At 43.3% G+C, this 25,825-nt stretch overlaps 1 protein-coding gene across 1 annotated transcript; it reads right to left on the reverse strand.

The window, feature by feature from the left end:
- Positions 1-21,224: 21,224 nt before the first annotated feature.
- On the reverse strand, positions 21,225-24,604 carry LOC109771176 (ribonuclease H2 subunit A). The gene is made up of 8 exons (XM_020329878.4): positions 24,379-24,604; positions 24,021-24,092; positions 22,492-22,615; positions 22,332-22,419; positions 22,092-22,229; positions 21,884-21,971; positions 21,679-21,799; positions 21,225-21,583 (listed from the first exon to the last, which is right to left on the reverse strand). Exons 1-8 carry the CDS (start codon positions 24,488-24,490, stop codon positions 21,403-21,405), a joined length of 924 nt encoding a protein of 307 aa, XP_020185467.1. The 5' UTR covers positions 24,491-24,604; the 3' UTR covers positions 21,225-21,402.
- Positions 24,605-25,825: the final 1,221 nt, after the last annotated feature.

Genomic DNA, 25,825 nt, shown 5'->3' on the forward strand with positions numbered 1-25,825 from the left:
TACCCATCACAAACCCTTATCTCCCGCATTACATTATTTTGCATTTGCCTCTCGTTTTCCTCTCCCCCACTTCACCTTTGTCGTTTTATTCGCCCTCTCTTTTTCGTTTGCCTCTTTTCCGTTTGCTTGTCGTCATGGCTAGTCCCTTATCAACTCCGTTGTCCCCTGAGTTTGAAGTCTTTCACTTCAAACAAAGACAAGGAGAAAACTTAAAAGATGCCTGGTTGAGAATAATGGAGTCTTACCGTAATTGTACCTTTGAAGTGAACCTGAGAATTTTGCTTCGCAATTTTTATGTTGGATTAAATATGTCCCATAGACAACTCTTGGATTGCGTTGCCAAAGGCAATTTTATTGAAATTGATCCCCATATTGCGCATGAAGTTATAGAAGGTATAGTGGGAACACTACCTCAACAAAAGGGGCCTCATCATACCCAGGAAGAGACACAAGTTTTTGAAAAAAATTGCGAAGTAACTAAGATTTTACAGAAGTCTCTTGAACCTCTTAAGAACGTTAGCGGAAATATTCACCGCATGAATATGTTGATTACTCTTTGCAATAAGCGGTTGGATTCTTTAGATCTAAAAATTTCAGAATATGAAGGAAACGTAAAGAACCTCCCAGATTCGAGCTTGATTCCGCTAAAAAGTTGAAAACCAAAGATGGCAATACCTAGATCTATCCTTGCTATTATGCCTAGCTAGGGGCGTTAAACGATAGCGCTTGTTGGGAGGCAACCCAATTTTATTTTTAGTTTTTTGCCTTTTGCTTCTGTTTAGGAATAAATATTTGTTCTAGCCTCTGGTTAGATGTGTTTTTATGTTTTAATTAGTGTTTGTGCCAAGTTAAACCTATAGGATCTTCTTGGATGATAGTTATTTGATCTTGCAGAAAATTCCAGAAACTTTCTGTTCACGAAAATAATTGTTAAAAATCACCAGAACGTGATAAAATATTGATTCCAATTGCTGCTGATCAATAAACAAATTGTCTAGTTCGTCCTATTTTGGATGATTTTTTGGAGTTCCATAAGTTTGCGTTACTTACAGATTACTACAGACTGTTCTGTTTTTGACAGATTCTGTTTTTCGTGTGTTGTTTGCTTATTTTGATGAATCTATGGCTAGTAAAAGAGTTTATAAACCATAGAGAAGTTGGAATACAGTAGGTTTAACACCAATATAAATAAAGAATAATTTCATTACAGTACCTTGAAGTGGTCTTTTGTTTTCTTTCGCTAACGGAGCTCACGAGATTTTCTGCTGAGTTTTGTGTTGTGAAGTTTTCAAGTTTTGGGTGAAAGATTTGATGGATTATGGAACAAGGAGTGGCAAGAGCCTAAGCTTGGGGATTCCCATGGCACCCCCAAGATAATCTAAGGACACCTAAAAGCCAAAGCTTGGGGATGCCCCGGAAGGCATCCCCTCTTTCGTCTACTTCCATCGGTAACTTTACTTGGAGCTATATTTTTATTCACCACATGATATGTGTTTTGCTTGGAGCGTCTTGTATGATTTGAGTCTGTGCTTTTTGGTTTACCACAATCATCCTTTCTGTACACACCTTTTGAGAGACACACATGATTCAGAAATTATTAGAATACTCTATGCGCTTCACTTATATCTTTTGAGTTATATAGCTTTTGCTCTAGTACTTCACTTATATCTTTTAGAGCACGGTGGTGGATTTGTTTTATAGAAACTATTGATCTCTCATGCTTCACTTAGATTATTTTGAGAGTCTTAAATAGCATGGTAATTTGCTTAAATAATCCTAATATGCTAGGTATTCAAGATTAGTAAAAACTTTCTTATGAGTGTATTGAATACTAAGAGAAGTTTGATGCTTGATGATTGTTTTGAGACATGGAGGTAGTGATATCAAAGTTGTGCTAGTTGAGTAGTTGTGAATTTGAGAAATACTTGTGTTGAAGTTTGCAAGTCCCGTAGCATGCACGTATGGTAAACGTTATGTAAACATGAGGTGTTCTTTCATTGTCCTCCTTATGAGTGGCGGTCGGGGACGAGCGATGGTCTTTTCCTACCAATCTATCCCCCTAGGAGCATGCGCGTAGTGCTTGGTTTTTGATGACTTATAGATTTTTGCAATAAGTATGTGAGTTCTTTATGACTAATGTTGAGTCCATGGATTATACGCACTCTCACCTTTCCATCATTGCTAGCCTCTTCGGTACCGTGCATTGCCCTTTCTCACATTGAGAGTTGGTGCAAACTTCACCGGTGCATCCAAACCCCGTGATATGATACGCTCTTTCACACATAAACCTCCTTATATCTTCCTCAAAACAGCCACCATACCTACCTATTATGGCATTTTCATAGCCATTCCAAGATATATTGCCATGCAACTTTCCACCGTTCTGTTTATCATGACACGTTCATCATTGTCATATTGCTTTGCATGATCATGTAGTTGACATAGTATTTGTGGCAAAGCCACCGTTCATAATTCTTTCATACATCTCACTCTTGGTTCATTGCATATCCCGGTACACCGCCGGAGGCATTCATATAGAGTTATACTTTGTTCTAGTATCGAGTTGTAATCATTGAGTTGTAAATAAATAGAAGTGTGATGATCATCATTTTCTAGAGCATTGTCCCAAGTGAGGAATAAAAAAAAGAGAAAGGCCAAAAAAAAAGAAGGCCCAAAAAAAGAGAAAAAGAGAGAAGGGACAATGTTACTATCCTTTACCACACTTGTGCTTCAAAGTAGCACCATAATCTTCATGATAGAGAGTCTCTTGTTTTGTCACTTTCATATACTAGTGCGAATTTTTCATTATAGAACTTGGCTTGTGTATTCCAACAATGGGCCTCCTCAAGTGCCCTAGGTCTTCATGAGCAAGCAAGTTGGATGCACACCCACTTAGTTTCTTTTGTTGAGCTTTCATATATTTATAGCTCTAGTGCATCCGTTGCATGGCAATCCCTACTCCTCGCATTAACATCAATCGATGGGCATCTCCATAGCTCATTGATTAGCCTCATTGATGTGAGACTTTCTCCTTTTTTGTCTTCTCCACGTAACCCCCATCATCATATTCTATTCCACCCATAGTGCTATATCCATGGCTAACTCTCATGTATTGCGTGAAGGTTGAAAAAGTTTGAGATTACTGAAGTATGAAACAATTGCTTGGCTTGTCATCGGGGTTGTGCATGATGAGAGCATTCTTGTGTGACGAAAATGGAGCATGACTAAACTATATGATTTTGTAGGGATGAACTTTCTTTGGCCATGTTATTTTGAGAGGACATAATTGCTTAGTTAGTATGCTTGAAGTATTATTATTTTTATGTCAATATTGAACTTTTATCTTGAATCTATCGGATCTGAATATTCATACCACAATTAATAAGAATTACATTGAAATTATGCCAAGTAGCATTCCACATCAAAAATTCTGTTTTTATCATTTACCTACTCGAGGACGAGCAGGAATTAAGCTTGGGGATGCTTGATACGTCTCCAACGTATCTATAATTTTTGATTGCTCCATGCTATATTATCTTCTGTTTTGGACATTATTGGGTTTTATTATTCACTTTTATATTATTTTTGGGACTAACCTATTAACCGGAGGCCCAGCCCAGAATTGCTATTTTTTGCCTATTTCAGAGTTTCGCAGAAAAAGAATATCAAACGGAGTCCAAACGGAATGAAACCTTCGGGAACGTGATTTTCGGAACGAACATGATCCAGAGGACTTGGACCCTACGTCAAGAAATCAAACAGGAAGCCATGAGGTAGGGGGGCGCGCCTACCCCCCCCAGGCGCGCTCTCCACCCTCGTGGGCCCCACGTTGCTCCACCGACGTACCCCTTCCTCCTATATATACCTACATACCCCCAAACGATCAGATACGGAGCCAAAAACCTAATTCCACCGCCGCAACCTTTTGTACCCGTGAGATCCCATCTTGGGGCCTGTTCCGGAGCTCCGCCGGAGGGGGCATCGATCACGGAGGGCTTCTACATCAACACCATAGCCTCTCCGATGAAGTGTGAGTAGTTTACCTCAGACCTTCGGGTCCATAGTTATTAGCTAGATGGCTTCTTCTCTCGTTTTGGATCTCAATACAATGTTCTCCCCCTCTCTTGTGGAGATCTATTCGATGTAATCTTGTTTTGCGGTGTGTTTGTTGAGACCTATGAATTGTGGGTTTATGATCAAGTTTATCTATGAACAATATTTGAATCTTCTGAATTCTTTTATGTATGATTGGTTATCTTTGCAAGTCTCTTCGAATTATCAGTTTTGTTTGGCCTACTAGATTGATCTTTCTTGCAATGGGAGAAGTGCTTAGCTTTGGGTTCAATCTTGCGATGTCCTTTCCCAGTGACAGTAGGGGCAGCAAGGCACGTATTGTATTGTTGCCATCGAGGATAACAAGATGGGGTTTTTATCATATTGCATGAATTTATCCCTCTACATCATGTCATCTTGCTTAAAGCGTTACTCTGTTCTTATGAACTTAATACTCTAGATGCATGCTGGATGGCGGTTGATGTGTGGAGTAATAGTAGTAGATCCAGGCAGGAGTCGGTCTACTTGTCTCGGACGCGATGCCTATATACATGATCATACCTAGATATTCTCATAACTATGCTCAATTCTGTCAATTTCTCAACAGTAATTTGTTCACCCACCGTAAAATACTTATGCTCTTGAGAGAAGCCACTAGTGAAACCTATGGCCCCCGGGTCTATCTTCCATCATATTAATCTCCCGACAACAAGCTATTTCTGGCATCGTCTTTATTTTACTTTCTTTACTTTGCATCTTTATCACAAAAATACCAAAAATAGTATCTTATCATATCTATCAAATCTCACTCTCGTAAGTGACCGTGTAGGGATTGACAACCCCTTATCGCGTTGGTTGCGAGGATTTATTTGTTTGTGTAGGTGCGAGGGACTCGCGCGTAGCCTCCTACTGGATTGATACCTTGGTTCTCAAAAACTGAGGGAAATACTTACGCTACTTTGCTGCATCACCCTTTCCTCTTCAAGGGAAAACCAACGCAGTGCTCAAGAGGTAGCACGCGCCTACGCCCCCCCAGGCGCGCCCTCCACCCTCATGGGCCCCTCATGGCTCCCCTGACCGACTTATTTCTCCTATATATATCCATATACCCTAAAAACTTTGGGGAACAGAATAGATCAGGAGTTCCGCCGCCGCAAGCCTCTGTAGCCACCAAAAACCAATCGGGACCCTGTTCTGGCACCCTGACGGAGGGGGGGGATCCCTCACCGGTGGCCATCTTCATCATCCCGGCGCTCTCCTTGACGAGGAGGTAGTAGTTCACCCTCGGGGCTGAGGGTATGTACCAGTAGCTATGTGTTTGATCTCTCTCTCTCTCTCTCATGTTCTTGAGGTGATACGATCTTGATGTATTGCGAGCTTTGCTACTATAGTTGGATCTTATGATGTTTCTCCCCCTCTACTCTCTTGTAATGGATTGAGTTTTCCCTTTGAAGTTATCTTATCAGATTGAGTCTTTAAGGATTTGAGAACACTTGATGTATGTCTTGTCGTGCTTATCTGTGGTGACAATGGGATATCACGTGATCCACTTGATGTATGTTTTGGTGATCAACTTGTGGGTTCCGCCCATGAACCTATGCATAGGGGTTGGCACACATTTTCGTCTTGACTCTCCGGTAGAAACTTTGGGGCACTCTTTGAAGTTCTTTGTGTTGGTTGAATAGATGAATCTGAGATTGTGTGATGCATATCGTATAGTCATACCCATGGATACTTGAGGTCACATTGGAGTATCTAGGTGACATTAGGGTTTTGGTTGATTTGTGTCTTAAGGTGTTTTTCTAGTATGAACTCTATGATAGATCGAACGGAAAGAATAGCTTCATGTTATTTTACTACGGACTCTTGAATAGATCGATCAGAAAGGATAACTTTGAGGCGGTTTCGTACCCTACCATAATCTCTTCGTTTGTTCTCCACTATTAGTGACTTTGGAGTGACTCTTTGTTGCATGCTGAGGATAGTTATATGATCCAATTATGTTATTGCTGTTGAGAGAACTTGCACTAGTGAAAGTATGAACCCCAGGCCTTGTTTCCTAGCATTGCAATACCGTTTACGCTCACTTTTATCACTTGCTACCTTGCTGTTTTTATATTTTCAGATTACAAAAACCTATATCTACCATCCATATTGCACTTGTATCACCATCTCTTCGCCGAACTAGTGCACCTATACAATTTAACATTGTATTGGGTGTGTTGGGGACACAAGAGACTCTTTGTTATTTGGTTGCAGGGTTGTTTGAGAGAGACCATCTTCAACCTACGCCTCCCACGGATTGATAAACCTTAGGTCATCCACTTGAGGGAAATTTGCTACTATCCTACAAACCTCTGCACTTGGAGACCCAACAACGTCTACAAGAAGAAGGTTGTGTAGTAGACATCAATCGCCACCCATCGGACGCTGAGTCTCCACTGCGCCACGCCGCCGAGATCCACCTCCATCGATGTGTAGGATGAAGCACCGCTCCACCACCTACCGACGCCCAACCACCAAGCCGTCCACATGTCCCTCCAGCCGATGAATGTCTCCAAAGATGATGCCCCCACGGGGGTGACGACGAAGACATCGCCATCATCCGATCTAGGAGGCCCCTCAACGCCTCCAACGAGGGCTATGACACCCACAGGCGCCGCCGTCAATGGTAGCCTCTTCCAGATCTGAGGTTTCCCCCGAAAACAATGGAGCGGGGGAAGCCCCCATGATACGTCCATTTTGCATCATGCTTTTATATTGATATTTATTACATTATGGGCTGTTATTACACATTATATCACAATACCTATGCCTTATCTCTCTTATTTTATAAGGTTTACATGAAGAGGGAGAATGCCGACAGCTGGAATTCTGGACTGGAAAAGGAGCAAATATTAGAGACCTATTCTGCACAACTCCAAAAGTCCTAAAACTTCATGGAGAATTATTTTGGAATATATAAAAAATATTGGGCGAAGAAAGCACCAGAGGGGGCCACCTGCCATCCACAAGGGTGGGGGCGCGCCCTACCCCCTGGGCGCACCCCCCTGCCTTGTGGGCCACCTGGCAGGCCCCCGATGCCCATCTTCTGTTATATGGTGTGTTTTGACCTGGAAAAAAAATCAGAAGGAAGCTTTTGGGACGAAGCGCCGCCGTCTCGAGGCAGAACTTGGGCAGAACCAATCTAGCGCTCCGGCGGAGCTGTTCTGCCGGGGAAACTTCCCTCCGGGAGGGGGAAATTGAAGCTATCGTCATCACCAACGATCCTCTCATCGAGAGGGGGTCAATCTCCATCAACATCTTCACTGGCACCATCTCCTCTCAAACCCTATTTCATCTCTTGTATTCGATCTCTGTCTCAAAACCTCATATTGGTACATGTGGGTTGCTAGTAGTGTTGACTACTCCTTGTAGTTGATGCTAGTTGGTTTACTCGATGGAAGATCATATATTCAGATCCTTAATGATAATTAATACCCCTCTGATTATGAACATTAATATGCTTTGTGAGTAGTTACGTCTATTCCTGAGGACATGGGAGAAGTCTTGTTATAAGTAATCATGTGAATTTGGTATTCGTTCGATATTTTGATGAGATGTATGTTGTCTCTCCTCTAGTGGTGTTATGTGAATGTCGACTACATGAAACTTCACCATTGTTTGGGCCTAGGGGAAGGCATTGGTAAGTAATAAGTAGATGATGGGTTGCTAGAGTGACAGAAGCTTAAACCCTAGTTTATGCGCTGCTTCATAAGGGGCTGATTTGGATCCATATGTTTCATGCTATGGTTAGATTTATCCTAATTCTTCTTTCGTGGTTGCGGATGCTTGCGGGAGGGGTTAATCATAAGTGGGAGGCTTGTCCAAGGAAGGGCAGCACCCAAGCACCGGTTCACCCACATATCAAATTATCAAAGTAACGAACGCGAATCATATGAGCATGATGAAAACTAGCTTGACAACAATTCTCATGTGTCCTCGGGAGCGCTTTGCTTTATATAAGAGTTCATCCAGGCTTGTCCTTTGCTACAAAAAGGATTGGGCCACCTTACTGCACCTTAGTTACTTTTGTTACTTTTACCCGTTACGAATCATCTTATCACACAACTATCTGTTACTGATAATTTCAGTGCTTGCAGAGAATACCTTGCTGAAAACCGCTTGTCATTTCCTTCTACTCCTCGTTGGGTTCGGCACTCTTACTTATCGGAAGGACTACGATAGATCCTCTATACTTGTGGGTCATCACCCCACCATCGCCTCCAATGAGGAAAACGACACCCACGGGCACCGCCGACAATGGTGGCATCCTCACCCACTTCAGCAGCTAGGCCACCATCTCCTCCTCCACTTGATCCGTCGTCACGAAGTCACCACGAGGCAACACCCACCGACCAGATCCCTTTGGACCGACGATGAAGACAACCAAAGGTAGAGGAGGTCACATTGTTGTGTGACTGGCACCATGGCCACACACACGTCGGCCCGAGGCGCCCGCTCAAGATCCACCATCACAACCACGCCACCAAGCCGCGGCGGAGGGACGCCCCGCCGCTGCCATCATCCCCCGTACGAGCTTTGCCCAGCCGGGATCCGGCGGCGGCGGGAGGGGAGGTAGAGGGGAGGGGAGGCGGATGGGAGGGATCTAGAGGGGAGGGGCTCATGTCCCTACCTCTCTAAAAACATATGGATCCAAGCACCGGTCCACCCACATATCAAATTATCAAAGTAGCGAACGCGAATCAAATCAACATGATGAAAGTGGCAGACTAAGGCATAGCCTAGTGGTGGGAAGGGGCTGATGCCTTTCCACCCACCCAGGTTCGAGACATGGTACTTGCAATTTGGGGTTGTTGCACCATGTATACTGTAGGGGGTTCCCTTACAGTCTTTCTGTCGAAAGAAAACATGATGAAAGTGACTAGATGAAATTCCCGCGTGCCCTCAAGAACACTTTGCTTATTATAAGAGACCGTTCTAGCCTGTCCTTTGCTATAAAAAGGATTGGGCTACCTTGCTGCACTTTTGTTACCGTTACCGTTACTTGCTCGTTACAAAATATCTTGCTATCAAACTACCTGTTACCGATAATTTCAGTGCTTGCAGAAATTACCTTGCTGAAAACCGCTTGTCATTTCCTTCTGCTCCTCGTTGGGTTCGACACTCTTACTTATCGAAAGGACTACGATTGATCCCCTATACTTGTGGGTCATCACTACCCACAAGATTGAGAGGGGGGGTCAAGTCCTGGCAACTCGATAAAGTGCCTAGTTCGGACGAGCATCTATAGTGAATTTGAGTATTTATTCCGTGTGGTTTCAGTGGATTTGTGAAAATCTACTCGAATGTAGTGTCCCTATTGCCAAAGATGGGTGGTGCCAAAGAAGTTAATAACTTCTGCCTCATCCATTTGATACATAGTTTCCTGAAGTTGCCAACTAAGGTTCTTACACATCGCCTTAGTCCAAGGTCTCTAGGTTTGTTGGCTCTCACCAGAGCGCCTTTGTGTGTGGTTACTGCATTCAGCATAACTTTATGCTCACCCAATGCATGGCTCACAAGTTCCACTCCAATAAACACATAGCTGGTCTCGTAAAGCTAGAGATCTTATGGTATTTGACACTTTCCTCTCCAAGTGTTGAATAAGTTGGGCTTTGGCTGTCATTTAATAAATTGGGTTTATTCTAGAAAATAAAAACAATGCGCATGCACGCAAATCAAACAAGATAAAGTTTTGAGCTCTATTCTAAATATGGTTGTGAAGAAAATCTCCATTGTCAAGGCATGACAGTATTTGTTTATTTTCATGCAGCCCGGAGCGGTAATATAGTACCATGGTAGTCTTGAATAGAGCTCCATTATCAAGGTATGGCAATACTAGTTTTTACAGGTTTAAGATGAAATAGTTTAGAAACAATACCCAACAATCACAAGGTGTATCATCACGGTCACAAGAAGCATAAGTGAAGAATTCTCTTGGGCTCGCCTCGGATCATTTCTTTTAGGCAATTATCATGACACGCCTAGGCCTCGCTCCCCTAGTCCCTTCAACAAATTTTAAGGTTGATTAGTTTGATACCAACATTTGAAGGCCAATTGCTGGAAAGTCTAAAAATTGTCTATCAATTAATTCTTGCCAACTCTAAAAATGTTACCAACCTTTTGAAACTTTTGGTTTTAACAAATGTTGGTATCAAACCAACCAGCCTATTTTCTTTTTATGTTTGACTTTCATTGTGGGCACATGTGGATGTGCGTAGCTACAACCTTGAACGTTTGTTTGGATGTCAGAGCTGAATTGGCTTCACAAAAATGGAGGCAGAATCAAGTTTCAAGTAGAACTAGAAATGAATGTTCAGTTTTTTTCTGTTTGGTCGGCAAAAAAATCCTTAAAAAGAATCGAAACAACTAGCTAATTCCAAACCACTTTTGGTTGAAAAAGACCCGCAAAAAATGTTGAAGTGCATATGGATTGTCCAGTCTTTTTCATTATCAGCAAGCTCATCTACAATACTAAGGTAAAACCCAGAAGTTCCAGTGTCAGTTTCTAGCAATACAATATTAATGAGCTTTTTCCTTTCCTGGGGATAGATTTTTAGTTTATCTTGTGAGTGTTTTTTTGTTCTATTGAATTATGCCAGGATTGGTATCAAAGCCAGAGATCTCGAGTTCGGATAATGGTTTGAACAATTAAATAGAAACAATTGGAGTTGACTGGGGCCTAACAAAGCATCCACGTGAGGAAGAGTGCGGCGCACAAGTGAATTGATGGCCTTTCATGCCGATAGATAAGTCGATCAGTTATTGCAAAGTTCAATAGGGGCACGATGAAAACGATGGAGTTGTCGGTGATATCTTCTTCCCTAGCACCAATAGGGTTTTGGCTTGGCCATGGTAGAACCTGACGAGTGGCCATAGTTGAGCTTGGTGGAGTCATGGTGGGTGGCACCGATATTTCATTTCATTTTTTTCCATGAATATATGAAGCTTACGTGTCATTTCATTTATAGGAATTGAAGGAAATACATGGGGTGGGGGGAAATCACGGAACGCGTATACAAATTGACGTGTTCATGAATGCTTGAGCAGAGGAACAAGGGGTCCTCGCTGGCCCTTGTCCATTGACGAGTGTCCTCTTGGATGGCTTGCACCAATAGCGTAACGAAGTGCTGCAACCTGCCGAAACACACAGCCGTTGCAGTGCTTCCAAAGCCACCAAGCTGGGAATCTCTAGAAGGAACGGAACCGCCGCACATTAAAATGGGGAAAAGATGTTCGCCGAAGACAATTATAGCCATGGCTAGAGATGAGGTTTTCCTGTTCTGGGAGGTTGTTTCTTAATTGTTTTTTTCTTTCTTCTATCATTGCTGAGCTTGAGGTGCTTAGTCATTGTCACCTTGTGGTCTTGGCTCTGTTCTGTATTAATCCCGAAGACTTTGATCTTTCTCTTCTATAATGAATTGGCACAACTCCTGTTGTTGCCCCTCAAAAGCCACCAAGCTGTGAGAAGGAGGCAGGGTAGACCTTGGTGGAGCGCTGTAGGGGCTTACGATGTGGTAGCTGATGTAGGGTGGAACCCTAGATGGTCGATCTTTCACGAAAGGAGCAGATCCCAACGAGGAACACGAAGAACATGAGGGGAAAGAGAGGAATCACTCAAATCAACAAGAAACAATCACACATATGCTAGATCCTCGAAACACAAGGAGAGATACAAGATCCATGATCAACAAAGGACGGTACAAAGGTAACCGGTTCTTCTCCGTGAGGAGGTCTTGAAGGGTCTTCCCATGAAAGGGTCTTGAATCCAAGGTGGATCTTCTCTGAAGAGGTAACGGTCCCTCACGATGGAGTAGATCCGGATGGATGAGCGAAGCTCTATCTCACATATGAGCTAACACAACGCTAACCCTAACTAGGAGGAGGTGGAGGAGTATATATAGTCTAGGGCCACGAAGGGGTAAGTGGGGGATACATGGGCCTCGGCCCGATACTCTGCGCACGGACAGGCGCCGGTCGTCCGACGGGTACCGGACGACCGGTGGCTCGCGAGGGTCCGGTCGTCCGGTACTTGTCGGATGTCCGGTGTTTTGGCTCTGGATAGGTGGCACCGGATTTCTGGTCGATGTCGGTCGTCCGGTGGCTGAAGATCATCGGACGTTCAGCGTCTGGCGGTCGTTCGGTCGCTGTAGAGTTGGGGGCTGGGCCTTTTGGCTGGAGCGGCTTCCAGGCGTCGGACGTCCGGGAGCTGATGCTTCCTGGTAGCTCTTCCTCTTGTTCCGTGCGCTTGGTGTCCTCGCCGTCTTGTCCATGGTCTTCCTCTTTGTTCCTGGTCATGCATAGCACATATATTTGAGGTAGTAGCCATGTCTCACATGTGGAAAGTGATGGTTCGGAGAGGAGCGAGTTCACCTTGCGTCCAATGGCGTATAGTCGAGGTCTCATCTTATGTATCCTTGGGTCATGGGGAGTGGTCGAAGTGGACATGGGGATGATCGTAGGATGCTCCGCATCATCTCCCCCCCCCTTGGGAAAGATCCGACCTCGGATCGTGATCCTCATCACCATGGAAATGGTTGTTGTGGACGAACTTGTAGTTGGTGTAGATGAAGGTATGGCGCAATCCCAGTACTCCAAGGTGTCTCCGGTATGTGGTACATGCAAAATGAGTAAACACAAAGTACACTCGGAAATACAATGGTTAGCGCACACAAGGTGTCCATCAAGTAAGTATGAGTTTGTTCGGCAAGAATTTTCGTGACAAAGCGCATGAAGCTTAACAAGATGATAGAATGATACGCAAAGCATTCATGGGAGCAAAAGCATTCATTGTGCACACTAATGTATTGTGAATATGATCAATGCAACCACGGTGCAAAATGATGTCATAGTGTGATGGTTTATCAAGAGCATGAATATGGCAATGGATGCTCAATATGTGTATGTTATCATGCAATTGATGGTAGGCAATGTGAACACTATGTATGAATATGCCATCAAGAAAGATCACAACAAATTTGCTAAGGAAATGCACAAGCTCATATATCATGGATGACATGGGAATACAACATGCAACAAGGCAAACATAATGTGAGTCAATCCATACATAAGATGCAAATTTGTCATGTGTATGATATGTCCATCGAGCATGACATGTGTGATCACAATCAACAAATATGGAGGTGTTGGTGTACCAATACTCGATGTTGTGGCATGAGTGGAGGCTCGAAGGTGCATCCAATAAGTCCGAGTGCTCCTCAATGTGAAGGTCCATAAAGCCAATCTCCAATGTTGCTCCTCCGTTCGCGAGATGTATCATGTAGACAACAACAAGGGGCAACAATGAAAGAGTGACCCATCCAATATGCGTATTTGAGGATGTCTCAAAGGGGAGGAGTTCACCTTTATGGGAATGTCGAAAATGTTGGTGTCGCACATCGTGTATGCCTACACATAACCAAATTGTCTCATGACAGTATCGCCTTGTGAATCCTTCAAAATGAAAGAACATGACAAACACTCGGAAAAACAAATGAGGTTAGCGGAAATGCAAAACCTATCATTCGTGTGGTAAGATACCCAACAAGTGTATGCATCATACTCATCATAAGAAAGGACAAGGGAGTATTTCATAGTATGGAGGCATATGATGCGAGAACAACCAAATACAATAGGCTCAATCAAACAAGCATGCATCACAAGTAATATGTTCAAGTCTCCATGATCAATAAGCATAGCAAGTTGGTACTCAATACAAGTGGATATGAGGGATGCCACTAATGGAGACAAGATACAATGATCAAGATAAATCATGTGAGAGGCAAGAGCATATATGTCATCAACCCAAGAAAGCGAGTAATAGTGGAACATGGGTGATGCGACAAAGCAAGCAATCATAGTGATCAAGTCAAGCAAGCTAGTAGTGCAAAGATGCAACGTACTAGAGGTAATCATGGAAATCATGTCATGTGTGCAAATAGTGGGCATGAATAATTCACATGACATATCACAAGCATGAAAGCAAGATATGAGGAGGGTATCATCATTGTATTGGCAAGAAGTCCTATGTAAATAGCAATGGAACATCATGACTCTCCCAACACAAGAATCAACAATAGCATGGGGCACGAGGAAAACATGGTAATAGCAACAAGTATCTCCACCAAGCATGAAAATACACATAGGAGTAGCATAATGGGGAATCATGTGTAGATGCAAGCAAGGGTCACAATTGCATGGCAAAGACAAAGAAATAGGCATAACATGTAAAGTGAACACGATAGTATGGGCATAAGGTAACAAGTGATATATATCCCATAGCTGTGTGAGAGCCAAGTAGAATAGATGCGTGTAGTCGTTGCACGAAGAGAACGGTGGGAAGGACAATCCACGGGATCCCAAATCGTCGTTGCTCTCAAGAGCTCGTTTCGTCAACTCTTGGGATTGAGAGGTTGACGAGTATACATGAGTACCTACACAAAACAAAGACAAAGGGGAAATTGTGTGTGTGTGGTAAATGTACACATCATCCATTATGATGCGCACGTGCTTGTGTTGGTTAGCACAAAATATCCAGTGCTCAAATAAATGAGATGCGTGATATAGAAACATGTCATCCATCATGATAGGTTTGTTGTTATGTATAGCATAATGGAGGCTCAAATTGTGTAATGCATCATGGGAAATATCTAGAGCATTGTTATGCGTGGAATGCATATGGTGCAAGCAATTATGGGAATCATGCAAACTAGGGAATGCATCAAAATCTCCTAATATGTATGAGGAAACTATGGGGGTCTCCTCATGAGCATCAAAGTAAACATCACATGGAGAATATTGACAACATCCAAAAGAAAGCATATTTGGAACATTGTGATCATGGCATGGCATAGTAGATGAATTGCGCAAATCAAGTTAAGGAAGCATGGCAATATCATCGCATGAAAAACAAAAGCCAATGACCAACATCTCGTCATCTATGCCATAAGTGCAAATGGGATTTATTTTAATGGGGCATGCATAGTTACCATGTTGAGATTGAAATGATGCAATATGGGAGATCTCACTCATAGCATATGACAAGTTTAAAGGGTTGTTGAACATGATGTGACCAAAAGAATTTTCACATGATATCCTATGGAGCATAGCATCACAACTAGGCAAATCAACATGCTCATCATCATATTCATCATAAATAGGTGGCATATCTAAGCATGTAGAAGACATAGCATGTGGTGAATCCATAAGGTGATCATCATCATGCAAGCAATCATTTGCAAGATAGTCCACTAGTGGGACAAGAGGAGCATCATCACCTATGTTACCTTTAGAGCATCGCTCATGTGTTGTAGGTGAGGTTGCAACTTGATGGTACCATGTGGGGGGTGCATCTTCTTCCACCATGGCCATCGTCGTCTCCATTGGGGGTATGGACTCATCGAGGGTAGGCATGTCGTCATGTAGGAGACCTAGCACCAAAGAAGAAAACACACTCGGAGTAGAGGTTAAGTCGTTAGAAATCATAGTGGCCTCACGTGTCGTGTCAACTACCTCACTCACTAAGTGTTGTGGCTCACTCACTCCCTCTTGGATGCTCTCACTCATATGGTTGGTGGAGTCACTCAAATGGCTCTCAACCTCACATAGGATGTGTGGCATGCTCTCATGTGTGGGGCTAGTGGTGGTCACACTCATCCTCTCATAGGAAATGCTCTCAATGTCACGTATGGTGGAGTCACTCATCTCACTCATGGGGTGGTGGATCTCCTCACATGGCAATTGGGACATCTCATGATATATGGGTGTCGGAGAGATGTAGGTGCAAATGTCTCCATGCTCAACTCCTATTGCCGCCTTGGTTGAAGGGATAGTCCCATGCTCAACCTTCTTGTCACCGTATTGTTATTGGAGGCCCATATGATGTGGCACCTCGTAGCTCGGCTCCATGACCGAAGGGAATTTCCCATGCTCGGCTATCTTCCTTGAGGGGCTTCCGAAGATGGAAGTGTCGCCCTCGCTTGCAGGTGGTCGCCTCGTTGTTGAAGATGTCGATGTAGGCAAACTCACGGGAAGTAGACGAAGATGCCGTACGTTCAAAGGCGAATATGTCTTGATAGCACTTGGCGAAGATGCCGAAGTGGTGGTGGTGGTAGCCGTAGCTTCCTCTTGGTGGTGCTTGTCTTGCGGTCTTCTCTTGTGCTCATGAAGTTTGGCCGTAGCTTGATGTAGAGCTTGTTGGGACTTGTAGGTAGGCGCATCTCGAGCATCTTCATGATGATGGTGTCGTTGTCGTGCTTGCGCTCGTAGTAGATGTCGTTCGTCGGTGTCGTGCACATGATGCTTGGAGGTGACTTGCCCTTCATGACGATTTGTATCACGAATGTGATGATGGTCGCCATGTAGATGTGGACGTGGACGAATTGCACTTGCATTGCTTGAGCACTCCGAAGATGATCGACTTGCTCGCCACCGCCTTGAAGATGACGAAGGGGAAGAAGAAGACTTGTAGTCGGCCACCATGTCTCGTAGTTGATCCTTTAGCTCGTCCAACTTGGTGTCGATGTAGTCCCTTTTCCTTGCTTCGAAGTGTCGTATGTCGATGGCGAGGTTGTCGAGGCGCTCTCGCAAGGTAGATTGTGCACATTGCATTTCGTGTTGTAGTCCGAAGATGGACGTTTTGGTGATGTAGTTGTTCGCGCCGTTGTTGTTGTCGAAGACCGAAGATGAAATGCCCATCACAAGACTCGAGCAAATATGAGTGGGAGAAAGGAGAGAACCATACCAAATGTACATTGACCGATGTTGAAAATGGATCAATGATCACTCAATGATTGAACAAGGAAATAGCACAATCGGTACCGATCTCGTCGATTTCTCACACCTACACAAATAAGGCTTATGGTGGAGCTCGGTGAGGATAGTGGCACAAAAATTTGATGCAAAATGTTAGCAAGAGTCAATAATGTTGAAAGAGATTAACAAATTCGCAAGTAAAACAATTAGACCAATAGCAATGAATGGCACACGGAAACGCACACATGGATAGATAAATGGGGTCGTGCAACCAAGGAATGAGCACAAAATGTGGAATCCACGGAAAACGCTCGTGTTGCACAACTCAAGAGAGACGCTAGCACGATTGCTCAATAGGCGGATACGACACTTGTGCACAACCTATAAGATGCAAAATGTATCAACTTCTATCCCAAGTATGCTATGTATGTATGGTTCCCGGTGTTTCTCACACGATGATCCAAGATGATCGGATATGACAATCTTATGTGCAATGTGGTATGATGCTATGGCTATTGCTTACAAGCTTCTTTGCTCTTTCTTTTTGCTTAAAAGCTTATTCTTTTTTTTATATGGCCACAATGTGAAATGCACAAACCAAGATAGCAATTGTGTATATGCGGGAACAATCTTTGTGACACAATGGATGATATGATACCAAGATGATATGATATGTATGCAATGGAAGGTGTAGATCACTAATGTGCACAAGTAACGTTGCCGGCAATACTCAAATGGCTAGTCTCGATAGGCAAGTAACACAAAATGGGCTAGGGGTTATCAAGGCAATGGCAAGGGAATATACAATGGAGGGATACCACGATACGAAGATGATATCGATATGGAGGTTACCGTCCGTGGCGATGATGAGTGGCGGTATTCTTGATGTAGAACCGTTCATAATTAGCCGAAACACCTTAGGAAACGGAGAAAAAAAAACGGAAACTCAAAATCTCAAAGGCAAATGTCAAATGGTGGTGGCGGGATGCGGTGGTGGTGTTACGATGGGTTATGCGAGTAGGCAATGCGGAAGTGGAGGGTTAAGTTGAGGTGGCAGAAGTGTATGATGGGCAAGCCTATGCGGAAGTGGTGGTGGTGGTTGATGAAGAAGTAACCGGCCCTAAGTAGCCGAAACACCTTAGGAGACTCGAATCACTACTCAAGCAACCACTAATGCTATGGTGAACCAAATGGGTTAGGTTGCGGAAGGCTATTGTGGTTATGCGGATGATGTGGTGGAAGCCCTAGGCAAAGATGCCAAAGTTGTCAAAATTTGATGAAGTCAAATGATGTTGGTCATATTTTTGTGGGATGGAGGATGTCAATAGCTTCAAAACGAGCTAAAGAACGTCAAAATCGAAGTTCGGATGAATTAGTTATGGCCGAAACAAAAATCAGCCGAAGTTGATATCTACAAGTGTCGGACCTCCGGAAATGGACGGATGTCCGGTCGTCGGACGTTCGGTCGGGCTCGGAAATCCGCTGTTTCAGCTCGGGATCGGGGTGTCGGATGTCCGGTAAGTACCGGTCGTCCGGTGGTTCCTGGGGCTCCGGACGTCCGGTAAAGTGGCGGTCGTCCGGTGGGTCTGGGTCAACGCGAGATGCGAGATTCGGGACGCGATTTTGGGCAGAAATTAGGGGTTTGGGGGTCAAAATTGAGGAAATTTCGTGGATGAAAAATGGGGAAACTTGAAGAGATGGTAGATCCACTCGAAACCAAGCAAATCCATGGATCAAAATCAACAAAACATTATCAAACCAACAAATCAAAAAAAATTGAGGCTATTTTTGTGGGGATTTTCGAAATTGGGGAAGAACACAACAAAATCAAGCTAGAAAACGAAGAGGGGAGGCTCCGAAATCGTGATCAACGTGGCTCATGATACCAAGATGATGTAGGGTGGAACCCTAGATGGCCGATCTTTCACGAAAGGAGCGGATCCCAACGAGGAAGACGAAGAACACGAGGGGAAACACGAGAGGAAAGAGAGGAATCACTCAAATCAACAAGAAACAATCACACATATGCTAGATTCTCGAAACACAAGGAGAGATACAAGATCCACGATCAACAAAGGACGATACAAAGGTAACCGGTTCTTCTCCGTGAAGAGTTCTTGAGGGGTCTTCCCATGAAGGGGTCTTAAATCCAAGGTGGATCTTCTCCGAAGAGGTAACGGTCCCTCACGATGGAGTAGATCCGGATGGATGAGCGAAGCTCTATCTCACATATGAGCTAACACAACGCTAACTCTAACTAGGAGGAGGTGAAGGAGTATATATAGTCTAGGGCCACGAAGGGGTAAGTGGGGGATACATGGGCCTCGGCCCGATACTCTGCGCACAGACAGGCGCCAGTCGTCCGACGGGTACCGGACGTCCGGTGGCTCGCGAGGGTCCGGTCGTCCGGTACTTGTCGGATGTCCGACGTTTTGGCTCTGGATAGGTGGCACTGGATTTCCGGTCGATGTCAGTCGTCCGGTGGCTGAAGATCGTCGGACGTCCGGCGTCTGGCGGTCGTCCGATCGCTGTAGATTTGGGGGCTGGGCCTTTTGGCTGGTGCGGCTTCCAGGCGTCGGACGTCCGGTGACTGTCGGACGTCCGGTGACTGTCGGACGTCCAGGAGTTGATGCTTCCTGGCAGCTCTTCTCTTGTTCTGTGCGCTTGGTGTCCTCGCCGTCTTGTCCATGGTCTTCCTCTTTGTTCCTGATCATGCATAGCACATATATTTGAGGTAGTAGCCATGTCTCACATGTGGAAAGTGATGGTTCGGAGAGGAGCGAGTTCACCTTGCGTCCAATGACATATAGTCGAGGTCTCATCTTATGTATCCTTGGATCATGAAGAGTGGTCGAAGTGGACATGGGGATGATCATAGGATGCTCCGCATCAGTAGCCCACCAGTCCGCAAACGTCGTCGCCGAGCAGGGCAGGGTAGCAATGGATTGGCAATGAGAGAGAGAATATCATGCCACGCCTGGCGGAAGGAAGGGCAGCCAGCCAGAAGATGTTGCATACCCTGGAGGGTCTGATCGCCGACATTTCAATGGAAAAGAAATGTTTGGGATGGAGGAATTTCACTTTACATACTACAATCTGCCCCTCAAGCGGACTGAAATCTCCTATGGTTAAGCGAGTTCATCTTTTTTCTTTTTTTGATAAAGACAAGCTGGTTCATCTACTGTAGCATTTCAAACAATTGGGATGCTTCACCCCGAAACTTGATTTGGAAGTTGCGGCTCCCTAGGAAGATACTCTCACCATCCCAAATTACTTGTCACAGAACGGATAGAAACGGATATATTTAGAACTAAAAATATGTCTAAATACATCCATTTCTACAATAAGTAATTCGGGACGAAGGGAGTAAATATGATGCTGTGGCGCTTTGACCACAACAGCCTGCCCCTGCGAGCGAACATCCAGCACCGTGGCCCTACGCAGCAGACTAGACTAGGATGGCTGGGAAGTGCATGGATGAATCAGGGTACATATGAACCCACTTTGGAAAAACACATTTCTAAATGCTAATTTTTTTAAAAAATGTTGCACAGGTACGTGTCCATATTCGATGTGCGTGCATAAAGTTTCACGAAAAAATAGATTTTTCTGTGGCTTGTGCAAAAAAGACAAAAATTATGGGTGAAACACTATTTAGAAGCACTGAAATTTGTCTTTTTTACGGAGACAAAACAAAAGGATATTTTTGCACAAAACTTTGTGCCGCATACACACATTTGTGAACATGTATGCCTGATATTTTTTTTTTGAATTTTTTAACATTTAAAAAGTGCTTAAAACGAATTTTTTGAAAATTGGGTGCATATGCCCATGGGTGCAGGGGGTGCCTTCTCAGGATGGCTGCCACATGTTCCTGAGCTGCAAATATACGAACCCCTGCCAGCATGCCAATCCGGAGGGGTATTGACTACACAAAAGACAGGCAGGTTGCAGATACAACACGCCATTTCCTTGCTGAAACACCCATGACTGCTAGTATTACACTCCTTAAAAGCAAGCCAATTCGTGTCTGATCTTGGAAATGGGTCGGATCATCACTGGAACTGACGCCACGATCCTCGACAATGCTCTAACTTCCGGTGATCGTAAAAAAAACCGTGTTGTTTCTCGCAGTAGAGCTTCTAACTCTGTTCTTCATGGCTTAGCAGCTCATGAAGCGCATATTGGCATGATGATGCACCTGGCTATGTAAACGCTATGGTGGCCAGCGATTTAGCTGTGCCAGCAATGTAATAAAGCCCAGCAGATTCCTACGAAAAGAAAATCAAACTGGCCCCATAACAGGACCAAGTCTTGGGGTACACCTTACGGCTGCAGGCTGCGTAGTTCAGGAGTTGGATGTTGATAGTTCAGGATTTTTGTCTTAGGATTAGGATTGATTAAGGAATTATCTGACCCAGTCTTGGCCACCGGCTCAGTACAGTCCAACATCGGTTTCACTGGACTTGCAAGTGTTCCATGCAGAATAAACATACAAACTGAGCCCGACGAAATAGAACCTCTAATCTGAAAGTGCCACTGACCTAGTGCAAGTCACTGGAACTTTCTGATAAGCTCAAGTTTACGAGCCTGGAAGAACTTACAACGGCCTTTTCCACTCGATTCGATCTCCTCGGACTTCCTTTTGAACCCTGTGAAACCTAAGCTCGACAACGTGACCTGTCGCTTGGCGCTTCCGTAGCCAGCTGCATCTTCATCAACTTCGTCCGACTCCCTACAAGTGATCACATGCCACAAATCATCGTGGTGGTCATTTACATTTTGCTATTACCGCAGCGCAGCAGCATAAGGGTTTGAATTCAAACTTACCATGTGACTTCAACTCCATTCTTGAAGTATGCCGTGCAAGTTCCCCAACTAAAACGCACCAAAGTTGGGAAACCAAATACTGGATGCTTATGATCTTTTAACCATTGTATAGTATTAGGATCTGCTCCATTAATTAGGAGCACCTTTAAAAACAGTCGTATGCATTAAACATTGACAACATCGTTGATCAGGAGCAATCGGTTACCTCCTGGATAACCTGATCCAGTGTTCATGTGCATATTCTGAGCTGTTTCATCAAATACCCAGTTTCGTAAGGCTCTATCCCTAGTGACCTGCAATGCATGAACATATTCAAACTTGGTTGAAACAGTTCATAACAACACAGAGCCCATATGTATGAGTCTTGACTCTTAGACACTAACAACAGGGTAGAGACTATCACGAATAAATACCTTTGCAACTATACTTGCTCCACTAACAACAGGGTAGAGACTATCAGCTTTCTTGGCAACCACAAATTTGATGCCTGGAAACTTTTCAGTAAGTTTGACTCTGTACTTCTCAGGATCTCCAACTGTGTCGATATAGACCTTTGCAACAAGTACACCATTATTCAAACTATGTTGTGAGCATTTCCATTTAGAAAGGTTATCTGTGTACATGAATACCATTTCAAGAACAAAATAACTTACCTCTGTCAGTAGAACTCCACTATCAATAGCTTTTCTAACAAGGCCCATTGCAGAGTTGTGGGATATTTCATTGAGATTAATTTTTGTCCTGAAAATCAAGAAGACTTTTAATCTACTGAAGAAGGTTGAGATTTGAAGTTCATAGTGTACTGAAGCATACCTTTTTAACATTTTGGCAGATAACACTTTTGAGCATATGACATCAACCTCCCACCCGATGGAGCTATTCATCTTCAGACTTTCAAACAGCTCCTCCCTTTGCTCCTCCTTCAAGGTCTTCGAATCTGTTGAAGAATAGAAGAACGATAAGCCAACCAAGTTCGCTGATAAATCAGCAACGAAACTGCTGAAGAGTCTGGGCGATTTCATAACTTGTTAACTGCTACTCCCTCCGTCCCAAATTAATTGACTCAGATTTGTCTAGATACGGATGTATCTAGTGTTAGATACGGATGTACTCCCTCCGTCCGAAAAAACTTGTCATCAAAATGGATAAAAAGGGGTGTATCTAGAACTAAAATACATCTAGATACATTCCATTTTATTCATTTTAATGATAAGTATTTTCAGACGGAGGGAGTATCTAGTGTTAGATACATCCGTATCTAGACAAATCTGAGTTAAGTAATTCAGGACGAAGGTAATAATTTAATTCTTCCACTTCAGCGAATCCAGTACTCACGGAAAGCAGCATTACCAGGCTACTCTAGGACTTGACAATTGGGGAATAATATTGAAAATGGTAAAACTACCTAAATAAATTAAAGAATTGGCGACCCTAAAGTTGAAATTCATGCACGGTGCAAAGAAATAGATATGGGAGCTCTCAAATGGCAGAAGCTGGTTTTTTAAACTAAAACTACTATTTGATGTTTTACTCAGATAAGAAGTACACAGAAGCAGTTATGAACTCCCTCCGTTCACTATTATAAGATGTTCTAACTTTTTCTAAATCAGATGTATGTAGACACGTTTTAGTGTGTTTGTTTGCTCATTTCAGTCCGTATGTAGTCTCCATATTGAAATATCCAAAACATCTTATAATGGTGAATGGGGGGAATACAAGAATGGAGACAAAGGAGGTGGGGAGGAGAGTGGGCGGGCCAGCGGGGGGTGAAAAAAAAAGGCAACTATGGAGACTTGAGGGAATAGCAACAATTAATCAGGTTCTACTGAAAAAGACAAGATGTCTGTACCATAGGTGTTTTTTCTTCTGTCCATAAACTCAAGGGCTCAGGTTCATGCACACAGTATCAAGTTTTAAGAAACTATGCTTGTTTCTTTCCTCCCAAATCAACCAAAGTACTGAGTGTGGTAACTTAATACAAGACTTGGTCTTTAAATGATAATGTGATCCAGTTCCAAATTTGCCTCTTGGTGCAGGATGCAAGTAATTTGTTTATTAAAGTAAAATGCTATCACTCCGTTCACAAATATAGGATGTTCTAACACTTTTCTGAATCAGATGTATATAGACACGTTTTAGTGTGTTTGTTCACTCATTTCAATCTGTATGTGGTCCACATTGAAATATCCAAAACATCTTATACTCCGTATTTGTGAACGGAGGGAGTATGTCACAGCAACCTAAACTAATTAAGGAGTTAAGCAATCCAGGCATTCCCACAAGCACAGCAGTCAAGCAGACTACTAAATTTATGAAATACAAGAAAAGGGCATGAGTGAGACCTGCAAAACTGAGGGTGGCAAGAGTGTCATGGTAGGAGCGCGCGCAATACATGCAGCCATACACCATGGGACCTGCGGGAGCGATAAACACAAGTTATGATTCTTTTCGGAAAGAACACATCTAATATTTCTGCTTAATCCATTCGCAAATCCGAGTTCTGCTCCGGATATTTCATTGGGGATGCGCGCAAATCAGATAAAATTGCGAGCAAGATTCTACCTTTCAGCGGAAACGGGTTATCAGCGTATAATTAACAGTATCTTGCAGCAGATCTACAAGAAACGAATGCATATGCATGGCCCAATTCGCCAAACCGAAAGCTAAAATCAACAGCAAGACGGAGAAGAGGTGGTTTACCAAGAACAGGGCCGCGTCCAGCCTCGTCGATGCCCATGAGGCAAGGCTCTTTGGTGGCCCACTCCGGTGCTGCCGCCGCTGTCGCCGTGGCCGCCGCCGCCGCCGCCGCCATCTCAGTCGCAGTTTTTCCTTTTCTTTTTTGATGAGTGAAATCTCAGTCGCAGCTGCGCGCGGGGAGACCTACCTGATGCCGCGAAAACGGTAGAGCCTCTTCCTTTTTTTTGAGGACACATCCAGTTATGTCGGCCCAATATACCTTCTAGCACTTCTGCTTAATCGACCCAATACGGATTTTATAATAATCGGCCCAGTATGTATTTTTTTAATAAAGCGTTAGAAATTAATTAACATGTTGATTAAAGTGTTTGTTGGACACGTCCCCTCAAGGGGTATATATTATACAGATCATCATCAATAAATGAATTGCTTGATTCATTTGTTGTCTGTCGATTTCTTTCTCTATCTCTGTTCTTAATACGTTATCAGCATGATTGGTTTATGTTCATCAGAGGAACGAAATATTGTGGTGACACACGAGGCGAGGCTTATAGCACAGGGGTTCACGCAAAGACCCGTCATCACATATATGATGAAACATATTCGTCTATGAGTGGAATAATGTTCCGATATTTGATATCATTAGCAGTGAATAATGAATTTGTATATCCAACTGATGGATGTTGTGACTACTGACTACATAGTTGTATGCGTCACTTGATTCAGATATCTCTAAGATAATTCCGAATGAATGAAGATTCTGAAATTTAATCGCAACATTTCTTGTGTAAAGCTTCAGAAGTCATTTTATGACTTCAAGTAGTCGGTGAGGATGTGGTATAACTGACTGGGTGAGTTCCTTTGTTAGAAGGGTTACTCAAACATTGATATTGCTCATGCATGTTAATCAACAAATATAAAGATGGATTTTGCATCATTCTTGTATATGTTGATATCTGAATATCATTGAAACTACACAAGAAATGCATGAGACAAGTAAGTCATCTTAAGACGGAGTGTGAGATGAAAGATTTAGTTGAGACCAAACATTGCTTGAGTTTGGAACTCGAGTGTATTCCTCCGGGAATACTTGTTCACCAGCCTACATTTATCCGAAAGATCGTTGAAAAGTTCAAAATGGATAAGTCATACCCATCAACTAACTATGGTTGTGAGATCGCTCTTGATTAGTAGAGATAAATATCCATTTATACCTGAGTGTAGTGATGAAGAGATAGTATAACTGAATTTTCATATCTCGGTGCAATGAAAGCACTAATGTATCTAGCAACCGCACCAGGACTGGTATATTATTTGCAGTGAATTGATTGTATAAATACAATGCGTCACCAGTGAAAGGCATGGGTTTAGTGTGAAGAATATTTTAGATATCTTCTAGACATCAAAGATCTTGATTTGTTCTATTAGGAAAATCAAGATATGATCGTGA

The sequence above is a fragment of the Aegilops tauschii genome, chromosome 5 (assembly GCF_002575655.3).
Source record: "Aegilops tauschii subsp. strangulata cultivar AL8/78 chromosome 5, Aet v6.0, whole genome shotgun sequence".
Lineage (NCBI taxonomy): Eukaryota > Viridiplantae > Streptophyta > Magnoliopsida > Poales > Poaceae > Aegilops > Aegilops tauschii.

Bases quoted from the DNA above. Each gene is read 5' to 3' on its own strand.
- LOC109771176 (XM_020329878.4), bottom strand. From the start codon at position 24,490: ATGGCGGCGGCGGCGGCGGCGGCCACGGCGACAGCGGCGGCAGCACCG. The intron at 22,420-22,491 runs GTATGCTTCAGT...CTTGATTTTCAG, and splicing joins TCTGCCAAAATGTTAAAAAG to GACAAAAATTAATCTCAATG. The intron at 21,972-22,091 runs GTATTTATTCGT...CATGCATTGCAG, and splicing joins GAGCAAGTATAGTTGCAAAG to GTCACTAGGGATAGAGCCTT.